The following is a 14,422-nucleotide window of genomic DNA, read 5'->3' on the forward strand; positions in this document are numbered from 1 at the left end:
GGTTGTGAGGTACTACATTATTGCGGAAGAAAGGAAGGCTGAGAAATTCTCCAGTTCTTCTTTTCATAATACGTTTTTAATTTGTATAATTTCAACAGTGCAAATGATTTAGTATTTTCTGAGCCTATAATCCCTATATACACATTCTTATCATATTGCGAAGAGAATGACTGAAGTTTTTCATAAAAAGATTTGCTACTTTAGAGGGTGGCTGTGAGGGCAGCATCGTTCTCACTTTACAAAATCCCCGAAGAAAGAAGTCACTGTCAAGGTGCCACAAATCATTCACTGAGATGGGAAGTTACTCTCCGAACTAACTGTCAAAGGTCACAAGAACCACCTTCCCATTATTGTGACTGGCCTCGGAGTCAATCAACTCCCAACTGTTATCAAGACAGTGGGATAGGAGAAGATATGGTAGAAGTGATCACCACAGCACTGGAGTGGGGACTAGAAGAGCATGTAGTTGGTTTGCTATTCGACAATACAGCAGCAAGTACAGGCCACCGGTCAGGAGCATGTGTCTTGATTGAACAAAAGATCGAACGCGACCTCCTCCACTTTACCTGTCGGCACCACATCATGGAGCTGATCGTGGCTGCTGTTTTCAATACATGCCTTAGAGGAGCGTCAGGTCCAGAAGTTTTTTACTTTAAGTGGTTTCAGTAGGCTCGAAATCTAGTAGTTCAAACGACCTACAACACAAGCTCAGATCATGAAGATATCACTCCCATAATTGAGCCAGTCAAGCAAGAACTTCTCGATTTCGCGCAAAAGCAACTGTTGTAAAATCACTACCGAGGTGATTACCAGGAGTTCCTGAAAATTGTAGTGGGTTTCCTTGGCGGTGTACTTCCTTGTGGCAACCGATGGGGGGTGCCGGGGATGTTTTAAGCTCAGTTCCGCCTTTCGGCTCGAGAGGAGAAGGGACTCCGAGGTTTCAGCCTTTATGCTGTGACTAGCCCTCAGGAATATTAATGCCTACTGAAACATCAATTCAGTTGTCTCAAAGGTCGCGCTGTCCATGCTCACCAAACACCTGTGGTTCCTCTCTGAAGAGATGTCAGATCTTGCTTTATTCGACCCTGACAATCTTGATATCTTATTAGCCACTAAAAGTGCCATGGTCTTAGCAATGGATGAGAAAGGCCAGGATGTTCACACTCACTCTTTCGAGGCTTTCGTCCCCCCAAATATGCTCACTCTACAGTTAATAAGTACTGTAATTTTCTAAACGATCATTTATCAATCATGACCTAATATGGCTAGTGCAAAAAATTATATTTGAAATGCTAATTTCCTTATCTCTATTACAAGGATCGACCAAATTTTAATAATCATTATGTTTTTCATCCTGCACAGGCAACCAAAATGATTTTTTAATGAGGCTTGCAATAGATTTTCTGTCTGGATCCGCATACCTGGAACTTTAGATATGTCTTCAAAAAGGCTACGGAATGTGTGGAAGAAATCAGAGTTGTCAACGACACTGCCGAGAGGACTGTGGCTCTCATCAAGGAACTTAGTGGTCTCAAGTGGATACAGAGCTCGCCTTCTGTTCCACGGGTCGGTGATTCGATCCCCGGGCATTTCCAGTTCACCCAGCTGTAAATGGGTACCTAAGTTTACAACTTGGGAAAGTGAATGCGATCGGGTGCAGTACCGGCCATCCTGCCTCCTTGTGTACTGAAGGCTTAGTATACAGTGTGCTGCATCCACTGTGTCCCAAACGGGCAGTCATGCCTATCACATGTTTTGATCAGTTAATTTGCATCACTTGGCACATCGGTCAGTAGTGTTCATGAAAATGTTACTGAGTACTTTATTACCACACATTTTTTTAAGATAATGAATCTCTACAGTAATGTGAATGGGTTTAGCCCTGACAAAGCTAATTACAGTGTATCAACATACCCAGACTGCTAATCAATTTACAGCGTGCCTGACTTTTTATATATAAATAAAATCTCCAAATGAGGAGAATTTAAGTAATCAATCCAATTCAGAGCAAAACATCCTTAAGTATTAAGGTAAGGAAATACTGCAGCTGTTATGTCTTAATTGTAATGATTGTAAGTTACATTTAAATGGGTAGTAATCTTATAGTATTTTTAAACCTATAGCCACTTGGTGATAGTGGAATACCATAAGAATTAAGAGTAATTACGGGAAATACATGTACCTGTACAGTACAGTCCAGTACAATACTGTAATGGAACAATTTTAATTAATGCAGGAATTGGACCAATTACTGTATAACTATAAAAGTTAAATCGATAGGTATTAAAATACAGTTATTATATTATACCAGTAATAATGAAAGCTATGTGTGTGAATAATCATATATGACAATGGTAATGAATGTATGAACATTCATGAATACTGACAATTCTTTCAATCCCTGATAATTATAATCTGGGTAACTTACAATATAAATTGTTGAAAAGGTATAGTCCGATAAATTGGAGTTTGTTGCTCCATGAAAAAATTATGTGTGCCAAGCTACTATTCTCGATTACTTTCAGCTTTATTAGATTTTATGATTAGATCCTAAACTGACTACAAAACCGAGTGTTAGTTCATTCAGGACCAGACTTGACCTTCACTGGCGCACGTACAGATACATTCTGGCGCCAGTACATGTCCAATACTTGCCAATAATGTGTAACAGAAAGGTGTACCGACCGACTCAACGGCTAACGAGCCGATCAGTGGCGAAGTGGATAAAAGATAAAGGTAACTCATCATCTTAAACACGGACACAAACATGACCAAATATTAGTACTGTACTGTATATCTTATATTCTACCTGAATGCTTTTAATATATCTAAAATTCTAGAATATACTGCATTTTAGAAAATATATTATATAAGACACTTAATTACAAATAAACAAGTTCTAGCTATAAAAAATGTAATTAAAAGTCCTTACAATTTTCATGGAACCTCATCTCATATCACATACTTTGGTTTGGCTGAGTTTAGGGGAATGTACAGTATCATGTTAAACAAAGCTACTGGATTTGACTATTCTCATCCGTACCCATGTTCCCATAGATTGCTCTATCAAAAGTTTCACAAGACTTCTTTTAAGGCACAGTACAATCATAGTTGAGGCAGCTCATCTTGTACCAAAATTAATAATCGAGAATAAATTAGTCCTAGAAGTCAGGAGGCCTGGCTGGAAACTATATTTTTTGGCTATTCTCGCATCATTGTCGTGAATCTAGGCCAAAAATGGAAAGATAAGAAGGATGGAAATGGTCCCAAGAGTGAAAGGCTTTTTCATAGAAGTCCAAAGGTCACTGTTCTTTTAGATGGTCATTAGGAGACACAGTTGTACAGTGTGGCTGACAAGATAAATTAATATGGACACTTTTGTGCGAATATTGCATTTGTCTTGACAGGAAATATGTAAGAGTTAGAACAAGGAAAATATTGCATAATAGGAGAGAAGGTGTTACTTGTGTAGCCCATATGGGTGAAGGTATCCAATTAGCCACCTCTAAATCTGCTCTACGATTTTTTAAATCAATAAGGACTGCACGCATCTGCTCATTTGTACCCAATATACTAAAGACATGTAAAATGTTATGCGAGTGTCCCACAAAGTCGAAGCATCCTGGTGCAAGACGTTCAGGAATGTGAGAACCATAGAAGAATAATGCAATGAAGACACAAGCAAACTGATTAAGGTGATAACTGCGTGACTCCTCACACGAGTCACCACTAGTATCACATGTGTAAAGCCAAAGCACTAATGGAAGGGAATCCCATATAAAAGGTTTCACAAATGCAGCAACTCGAAGGATCTTCCGGGTCACAGAATGGTGAATGAAACGAGACAAACTTGCACAAAGAGTGGCCAAAACAGCATTGACTGCAGCAACTGGAAGGTAGACCTGAGAAAGCCATGTGTTCATCAGTTGTGGAGGGAAACAGTAACTATAGTAAAGATATGCTACAGCCCAACTATACATAGAAATGGCAAGGTAGTCAATGAAGAAGCAAACATGAGTGGCTGTGAGAGATAAGCAAGAAAATGCATGTGCTAAACAACTCATGAGAGGATAACAACAAGAGGCAATGAAGTAGCAGGTAAGAGGATAGAGGTAGGGATCGTCGAAGAGTGGCATAATAGTTGAAAGAGACACCAATAACCATGCAAAATACACACTGGCTAGAAAGTGTGTCCAGAAGTTAACGGTCTCATTTGTGGCATTGAAAAGTGATGCAACTGCCTGAATTACGGAGCAATTCTCATGTCTGTACCCAGTGATGATGCCCGGTTCTCGAAGTGGTTCTGAAACTTCCTCTACTCTTTTCACTGGGATTCTTCCAACTTCTCGCAGGCGGCCTGTCACATCCCTAGCCTCACGTAATCGACCAGTCACATACCCCACATTTGGAAACATTTTATATCTTCTGCAATGACCACACAAGTTGTCTTGAAACTGATTTACTGCCACAAGTGCAGCTCAGTGGGCTTGTTCTCGTAATGCTAACTTCTCAACAAAAATACTGTAGTACAGAAGGACAGCAGGTGGACAGTGAAATGTTGATGGTAATCCAAACTGTGATGAATAGAATGTTGATGATGGTAGAGTGGGCGAGAGTAGTTAGGATGCTGTATATGCAGCAGCGCTTATAGCTGTCTGCAGCTGCCCTCTCAATCACCTGGCCATCATACCTGGGAATAAAAGACAATGTTAAACCTATGTGGAAAAATTAGTAATTTTTAGTATCATCTATGATTATACCTAAGTGATAGATTGAGAATGTCCACTAGAGGACTACCAAACTGTAGGTGGCATTAAAACGCTTCAATTGCCCAGGGAGACTAGAATGCCTACAATTGACAGGTTATACTACAAAATGTGCAGACTATAATTTATACATACACGATATTTACCGGGGTCCCCCTGCCAAGGTTTTTCCAGAGAGAAGGCCTGGGGATTGGGTATGCAGAATGATTGACAAAATGCACATGTTGCATGATTAATATTGAGTTTTTAGTCATTTTTTGGTGGCATTTCAACAGTTTAGATAATAAACTGCACCATCATATACACCTGTAGTACTATTTTATACCAAATATACTAAATTGTCTTTCGATTATGGTTATAGTATATGATAATAGAGTTTACCCTCACAAAATCCTGGCTATGACACTAACTTTCATCCGAGCTAGTGAGCTTGTCCCAATTCAAATTAATATTTGTTTTTTTATTTCGAAGGTTAATTTTAAGCATCTTGAAGGAAAATAAACATATTCTACATAGAGAAAATAAGGAAATTTATGCAACAGCAGAACCTTGGGCCACTGACAATTTCTCATCAGGTCTACTTAAAATGACTTCCACAGAAAAGAACCATTTACTCTGTGTACTATTTTTTTTATACAACTAGTAACTTTGAATACACAAAAGAATCTTTAACTATATATCTAAGGGGTAGCGTCCTAGCGTGGATAATAGACTTTCTTCATGAGTGCAAGCAGTGTGTGGCAATTAATGGTACAAAAGTGTCATGTGTACCCATAACAAGTGGACAGCCCACCTGCTATCTACCCCTCCCACTTTTCTTCCCGTTTCCATGCTTTACTTCTCTCTCTCTCTCCTCTCCTTTCCCAGAGCAAAGTCATTTGCCACTTTACTTCATTATCATCATCATCATCATCAACAAGCGGGGTACCACAAGGCAGTGTATTAGGCCCGTTGTTGTTGTTGTTTTCATAAATGGTATTCCAGAAGCGACTACACTCATCCACTCAAATTTTTGCAGACTATCCTTTGCTATTCATAAAAATTATGAGCAAAACAGATTGTGAAGAGCTACATAAAGATCTTTGTCGGTTTTAGAGTGGTCAAAGGAATGGCTATTATGATTCAATATTACAAAATACAAAAAGATGCACCTGGGTCATACCAACAGTACGAAGAAACAACACTGACTGAGACTAAATGTGATAATGGACCTGGGTGTGTACAGTATGTTGACAACGAACTGAAGTTCTCGGACCATTGTGCAAAGAAGGGTGTTCATATTTCTAGACGACCCGTCCTTCATAACGCTCTTCAAAAGTGAGGTGCTTCTCTATTTGGAGTTTTGTCACCACGCCTGGTGCGTACCTGTGATATGCTATAATACCTGTAAACGGTGGAACACTGTACAGATCCCCTCCTCCAACAGTACATAGCTCCTCCAATAGTACAGGTCTCCTCCAACAGTACAGGTCTCCTCCAACAGTACAGGTCTCCTCCAACAGTACAGGTCTCCTCCAACAGTACAGGTCTCCTCCAACAGTACAGATCTCCTCCAACAGTACAGGTCTCCTCCAACAGTACAGATCTCCTCTAACAGTACAGATCTCCTCCAACAGTACAGGTCTCCTCCAATAGTACAGGTCTCCTCCAACAGTACAGTCTCCTCCAACAGTACAGGTCTCCTCCAACAGTACAGATCTCCTCCAACAGTACAGGTTTCCTCCAACAGTACAGATCTCCTCCAACAGTACAGATCTCCTCCAACAGTACAGATCTCCTCCAACAGTACAGATCTCCTCCAACAGTACAGATCTCCCAGTACAGATCTCCCCCAACAGTACAGGTCTCCTCCAACAGTACAGGCCTCATCCAACAGTACAGATCTTCTCCAACAGTACAGGTCTCCTCCAACAGCACAGATCTGCTCCAACAGTACAGGTCTCATCCAACAGTACAGATCTCCTCCAACAGTACAGGTCTCCTCCAACAGTACATATCTCCTCCAACAGCACAGATCTCCTCCAGCAGTACAGATCTCCTCCAAAAGTACAGATCTCCTCCAACAGAACAGATCTCCTCCAACAGTACAGGTCTCCTCCAACAGTACAGATCTCCTCCAACAACAGATCTCCCCAACAGTACAGGTCTCCTCCAACAGTACAGGCCTCATCCAACAGTACAGATCTTCTCCAACAGTACAGGTCTCCTCCAACAGCACAGATCTGCTCCAACAGTACAGGTCTCATCCAACAGTACAGATCTTCTCCAACAGTACAGGTCTCCTCCAACAGTACATATCTCCTCCAACAGCACAGATCTCCTCCAGCAGTACAGATCTCCTCCAAAAGTACAGATCTCCTCCAACAGAACAGATCTCCTCCAACAGTACAGGTCTCCTCCAACAGTACAGATCTCCTCCAAAAGTACAGGTCTCCTCCAAAGGTACAGATCGCCTCCTCCAACTATAATTCACCGCTAGTTCTCATAGCAACAGGGATGAATTACCCATAACGCACAAATTTAATTTTATCTCGATTGATATTTTCATCTTTAAAATATATATGACTCAAAACTAAATAATGACTATATTAAATAAACAGTCTGCTCTACTCTACCTGACTGGTCCATCACTGACATTATGGTGCTGGACTAGACTTAATGAGGTCCCTGGTCCATCACTGACATTATGGTGCTGGACCAGACTTAGTGAGGTCCCTGGTCCATCACTGACATTATGGTGCTGGACCAGACTTAGTGAGGTCCCTGGTCCGCCACTCTCACATTATGGTACTGGACCAGGCTTAGTGAGGTCCCTGGTCCACCACTGACATTATGGTGCTGGACCAGACTTAGTGAGGTCCCTGGTCCGCCACTCTCATATTATGGTGCTGGACCAGACTTAGTGAGGTCCCTGGTCCGTTACTCTCATATTATGGTGCTGGACCAGACTTAGTGAGGTCCCTGGTCCATCACTCACATTATGGTGATGGACCAGACTCATTGAGGTCGCTGGTCCGCCACTCTCACATTATGGTACTGGACCAGGCTTAGTGAGGTCCCTGGTCCACCACTGACATTATGGTGCTGGACCAGACTTAGTGAGGTCCATGGTCCGCCACTCTCACATTATGTTGCTGGACCAGACTTAGTGAGGTCCTTGATCCATCACTCCCACATTATGGTGCTGGACCAGACTTAGTGAGGTCCCTGGTCCATCACTCTCACATTATGGTGCTGGACCAGACTTAGTGAGGTCCCTGGTCCATCACTGACATTATGGTGCTGGACCAGACTTAGCGAGGTCCCTGGTCCATCACTCTCACATTATGGTGCTGGACCAGACTTAGTGAGGTCCCTGGTCCGTTACTCTCATATTATGGTGCTGGACCAGACTTAGTGAGGTCCCTGGTCCATCACTCATCACTTATGGTGCTGGACCAGGTTTAGTGAGGCTCCCTGGTCCTCACTCTCACATTATGGTGCTGGACCAGACTTAATGAGGTCTCTGATCCATCACTCTCACATTATGGTGCTGGACCAGAGCTTAGTGAGGTCCCTGGTCCGTCACTCAAACATTATGGTGCTGGACCAGACTTAGTGAGGTCTCTGGTCCATCACTGACATTATGGTGCTGGACCAGACTTAGTGAGGTCCCTGCTCCGTCACTCTCACATTATGGTGCTGGACCAGACTTAGTGAGGTCTCTGGTCCATCACTCACATTATGGTGCTGGACCAGACTTAGTGAGGTCCCTGGTCCGCCACTCTCACATTATGTGCTGGACCAGGCTTAGTGGGTCCCTGGTCCATCACTGACATTATGGTGCTGGACCAGACTTAGTGAGGTCCCTGGTCCGACACTCTCACTTTATGGTGCTGAACCAGACTTAGTGAGGTCCCTGGTCCATCACTCTCACATTATGGTGCTGGACCAGACTTAGCGAGGTCCCTGGTCCATCACTGAAATTATGGTGCTGGACCAGACTTAGTGAGGTCCCTGGTCCACCACTCTCATTATGGTGCTGGACCAGACTCAGTGAGGTCCCTGCTCCGTCACTCTCACATTATGGTGCTGGACCAGACTTAGTGAGGTCCCTGATCCATCACTCTCACATTATGGTGATGGACCAGACTCATTGAGGTCGCTGGTCAGTCACTCTCACATTATGGTGCTGGACCAGGCTTAGTGAGGTCCCTGGTCCACCACTGACATTATGGTGCTGGACCAGACTTAGTGAGGTCCATGGTCCGCCATTCTCACATTATGTTGCTGGACCAGACTTAGTGAGGTCCTTGATCCATCACTCCCACATTATGGTGCTGGACCAGACTTAGTGAGGTCCCTGGTCTATCACTGAAATTATGGTGCTGGACCAGGTTTAGTGAGGTCCCTGGTCCACCACTCACATTATGGTGCTGGACCAGACTTAGTGAGGTCCCTGGTCCATCACTGACATTATGGTGCTGGACCAGACTTAGTGAGGTCTCTGGTCCGTCACTCTCACATTATGGTGCTGGACCAGACTTAGGGAGGTCCCTGGTCCACCACTCACATTATGGTGCTGGACCAGACTTAGTGAGGTCCCTGCTCCGTCACTCTCACATTATGATGCTGGACCAGACTTAGTGAGGTCCCTGATCCATCACTCTCACATTATGGTGCTGGACCAGACTCAGTAAGGTCCCTGGTCCATCACTCTCACATTATGGTGCTGGACCAGACTTAGTGAGGTCTCTGGTCCATTACTCTTCCATTATGGTGCTGGACCAGACTTAGTGAGGTCCCTGGTCCGACACTCTCACTTTATGGTGCTAAACCAGACTTAGTGAGGTCCCTGGTCCATCACTCTCACATTATGGTGCTGGACCAGACTTAGTGAGGTCCCTGGTCCGACACTCTCACTTTATGGTGCTAAACCAGACTTAGTGAGGTCCCTGGTCCATCACTCTCACATTATGGTGCTGGACCAGACTTAGTGAGGTCCCTGGTCCGTTACTCTCATATTATGGTGCTGGACCAGATTTAGTGAGGTCCCTGGTCCATCACTCACATTATGGTGCTGGACCAGGTTTAGTGAGGCTCCCTGGTCCTACACTCTCACATTATGGTGCTGGACCAGACTTAATGAGGTCCCTGATCCATCACTCTCACATTATGGTGCTGGACCAGAGCTTAGTGAGGTTCCTGGTCCGTCACTCAAACATTATGGTGCTGGACCAGACTTAGTGAGGTCCCTGGTCCATCACTCTCACATTATGGTGCTGGACCAGACTTAGATGAGGTCCCTGATCCATTACGTGCCGGTAAGGAGCTCTGCATCCCTGATGCCTTATCCCGCTCTCCTGTCAGCCGCCCTACTCCAGAAGACTATGTGCTCGACGCCGACCTCGCTCTTTCTGTCAGGACTGTGGTCACCCTACACGCCGTCTAATCCCCCCGTTCGGACCTGTCACCAGATGACGACAAGGCAATGGAGGACCTTCGAACAGCGGCCCGAGATGACCCTTCCTACGTCCGACTCGTCGAGTGTGTGAGGAATGGATTTCCTAGCAACCGCTACGATCTACACAACACCCTGCTCCCGCATTGGAAACTCCGCAATGAACTCTACTGCGACGGAGACCTTGTTCTGTACGGAGCACGTGTAGTTGTCCCTGCTGCCTTATGTCCCCACGTCTTGGCTCGCCTTCACGACAGTCACCGTTGAGCTGAGGCCACCAAACGACGTGCAAGACAGACTGTGGTCTGGCTTGACATCGACTCCGACATCTCCAATGCTGTCCATGCATGTGAGCCCTGCCAAGTACTACAACCCAGCCAGCAGCAGGAACCCTTCATGAGTGACGACAACCCCACCCGCCCCTTTGAGTCTGTGTCGGTCGACTTTTTCTGTGTGTCAGGAAAGTCCTTCCTTGTTATCGTCGACCGTCTCTCTGGTTGGCCGGTTGTCATCAAGTGCGGTAATGATACGAAGTCTGCCGCCACCATCAGCAAGTTCCGCCACTACTTCCGTGACGTGGGCGTTCCTGTGCGCTTGCGAACCGACGGAGAGCCCCAGTTCACAAGCCGGGACTTTGCTGTGTTCCTTGACCGATGGGGAGTCCGGCATGTGTTGTCATCGTTCCATTACCCGCAGTCCAACAGCCACACTGAGGCTGCTGTCAAATCCCTGAAGCATCTCATCCTCAAAGTGGCCCCTTCTGGGAATATTGACTGCGAGGCCTTCGACCGCAACACACCCAATTACACCGGACGCTCCCCTGCCCAGGTCACCCTCAGTCCTTCTCCAAGGAGTGGCAGGCCAAGACAGAGGATTGTGATCGCCGAGCTGCCGAACGTGCTCATGATGTCGTCGCCCGCTATAACGACCACGCCCGTTCTCTCCCCAAGTTGAGTGTCGGCACCCAAGTCCGTGTTCAGGACCCGACCTCCCTACGTTGGGACAAAGTGGGCGTAGTCATGGGTCTCGGTAGGTCACGGGACTACCAGGTGCGGTTACCCAGTGGTCATGTGTGGTGGAGGAACCGCCGTTTTCTCCGACCTGTAACAATGCCTTCTGCTGACCCCGTCACCAGTCTTGAGTCCCATATCCTCCCCAGTGATCAAGTCCCTCGACGCTCAGAACGGATCCAAAAGAAAAGGTCCGCTCAAGACTTTGTTATGAGCGTATGGGGGGGGGGAGGTGTATGTATATTATGTATGTTGTATGTATATTATGTATGTACTCCATTTATAGACATTACTTATTTAGCCTAGCCAGCAGGGTGTGGCAATGCCTTTATCATGTCACCACACGCTTAGATAATGTGCCTGGCGACATCTGGAAGCTGCTAATGTATCACTTGCCACATGTCGCCTGAAAGGTCAGTTGACCCATAGAGAGAGTAGGGGAGTACCGTCTTGCTTGTACCTGTGCAGATCCAGCAAATAGAATCTACAAAGAACTCTATAAGTGTTTGTGTTTGCTCTTGTAGTTAGAACTGAGTACCCAGAACATGTACAACAACCACGACTATGATTATAACAATCACGACTATGATTGTAACAACCACAACCATAATTATAACAACCACGACCATGATTATAACACCCACGACCATAATTATAACAACTACGACCATGATCATAACCACGACCATGATTATAACAACCACGACTATGAGTGTAACAACCACGACCATGATTATATCACCCACGACCATGATTATAACAACCACGACCATGATTATAACAACCACGACCATGATTATAACAACCACGACTATGATTATATCACCCACGACCATGATTATAACAACCATGCCAATGATTATAACAACCACGACTATGAGTGTAACAACCACGACCATGATTATATCACCCACGACCATGATTATAACAACCACGACTATGATTATAACAACCACGACCATGATTATAACAACCACGACTATGATTATAACACCCACGACCATGATTATATCAACCACGACTATGATTATAACAACCACGACCATGATTATAACAACCACGACTATGATTATAAAACCATAATCATGATTATAACAACCACGACTATGATTATAACAACCACGACTATGATTATAACACCCACGACCATGATTATAACAACCACGACCATGATTATAACAACCACGACCATGATTATCTCATATACTATAGGAATAGGCGTGTGTCTTTGTGTGTGTGTCTGTTCTGGGCAGCCGAAACGGCACAATCGTTTTTCATCAAACTTGATGGAAAAATCGCAAAAAATTCGTAGAGTGGAACAAACCTGGTCCCATGTCGAAGGTTTCTTTAGGAAAACATTAATTAGCCATTTTATTTACGCTGGAAAACGATGTCGCTGTACGCTGCCAGCCTTCCCGCGGTTGCGCGCTAGCCAAACACGACCGTTCGAACTATCACGCTTTGGTAAACTGTACCACCGGACTCGCCACCGGGCACGAAGTGCCCACGATCACTTGTATCTTCTATTGCCCAAAAATTTGATGAGCTTGGATTCCGAGAGACTCAACTCACTTTTATACTTGACACTGTGTCAATACATCACGACATAGGAGAGGTATCACGCTAAATGCTGATATTAAGTATAACACTTCAGTAAGAGAGGATTTAAAAGTTCAGGAGATCATGAAGAGTGTATTCGTTGAATTACTTAACGACGCACGAAATATTCTGGTAGGAATAACTTACAGAAGACCCCATACTAATGTTAGGAACTTTCTTGATAAATTATTGGAGCTTATCTCTCTCATAAGGCCGGAGAGGAAACTTTGCGACGTTACAGGAGATTTCAACCATGATCAACTAAAATCAGAGACGGACACCTCAGTAATAGACCTTCTTACTACCTGTCATTCCAAGTTCTTTTTCAACACAATAACCAAACCCACCAAAGTAACTGCCACGTCTGCCACTGTGACAGATCATATCTGGTCTAACAACACGCCTAACAATCTTGAAAGTGGAATTATTTATAAAAATATTCAAATCACTTCCAAGTTTTTGCCATGTATAAAACAGGCACAAGACTTGAAAGGTCTAGTAAAGTCACATAAAACACAGAAACTTCTGCGCCGACAATATGCTCTTGTTCTGACAACCCTAACGTGATCTGCTGCAACTTCTCTTGCATCTTCAATTCTTACTTTGATAAATGCTTTCCACTCAAGACTAACTTAGTAAAAAGTATATCCATCTCCAAGCCCTATGTCACAAGTGAAATTAAGGCAATGATAAAAGAAAAACACAAACTCCAGAGAGTAACACACACAGTTAGATATGGCAGATGTAATTATGATATAAATAAGCTACAGTCCGCATCAGGCAACAGCAAGAAAACCCGGAGTATCATCAATTCTATCCAGAACAGGAACACTCGACCCTCTCTCATTACCAACCACTTCAATGATTATTTTTTCAATGTCAGCAGAAATCTTGCAGATAACTTCCTTGATCACCATGGGGAATTTAGAACTCCACCTATTACTACCTGTTTTCTTTCACATTTGTAATTCCTCCTTCACTAGTGGTGTGTTTCCTGATAAACTGAAAATTGCTAAAGTTCGCGAAGCGTATAAAAAATCTGGAGATAAAGGTCGCTACAAGAATTACGCCCCATATCAGTCCTCCCAGCCTCAAGTAAGATACTGGAGAATCTGGCATGTAGTAGACTAAATTCTTTCTGCAGCGTCAATAACATCCTTACAGACTCTCAGCTTGGATTTAGAGCTAGAAGGTCAACTGAGAGCGCTCTGCTATCCTTCACTAATGACATCCTGAACTCCTTTGATGACAGTCAATTCACAGTCGGAATATTCCTTGACCTCTCTAAAGCCTTTAATACTGTCGACCATACCAGCCTCTTGTAAAAGCTTGAACATTACGGCGTTCGGGGTTTATCCACAATTGGTTTACCTCGTATCTGTCTAACAGGAAGCAGTACAGTATGTCTGCTATAATAATCATCAATCTGACTCCTCACCTATTTTGTATGGTGTCCCTCAAGGCTCCATTCTCGGCCCAGTTCTGTTCTTGTTGTGCATAAATGATATAGTCCACTCCAGCTCACTCGTAAAATACAACCTATTTGCAGACGATAGTAATCCCTAAAGCCAGTCACTCAGATCTCCATTCTTTGTTGAGAATTATAA

At 44.1% G+C, this 14,422-nt stretch overlaps 1 protein-coding gene across 2 annotated transcripts in view; it reads right to left on the reverse strand.

Annotated features, from left to right (window-relative positions):
• Positions 1 to 626: 626 nt before the first annotated feature.
• LOC121872266 (membrane progestin receptor gamma-like) overlaps positions 627 to 14,422 on the reverse strand; it is a 60,353-nt gene continuing 46,557 nt past the window's right edge. For both annotated transcript variants that reach the window (XM_042374931.1, XM_042374930.1), the window contains one exon: positions 627 to 4,690. In XM_042374931.1, the coding sequence (XP_042230865.1) occupies positions 3,303 to 4,415 (1,113 nt within the window). In that variant the 5' untranslated portion in view covers positions 4,416 to 4,690 and the 3' untranslated portion in view covers positions 627 to 3,302. The remainder of the gene's footprint in view (positions 4,691 to 14,422) is intronic.

The sequence above is a fragment of the Homarus americanus genome, unplaced genomic scaffold (assembly GCF_018991925.1).
Source record: "Homarus americanus isolate GMGI-L3 unplaced genomic scaffold, GMGI_Hamer_2.0 scaffold5589, whole genome shotgun sequence".
NCBI classification, from domain to species: Eukaryota; Metazoa; Arthropoda; class Malacostraca; order Decapoda; family Nephropidae; genus Homarus; species Homarus americanus.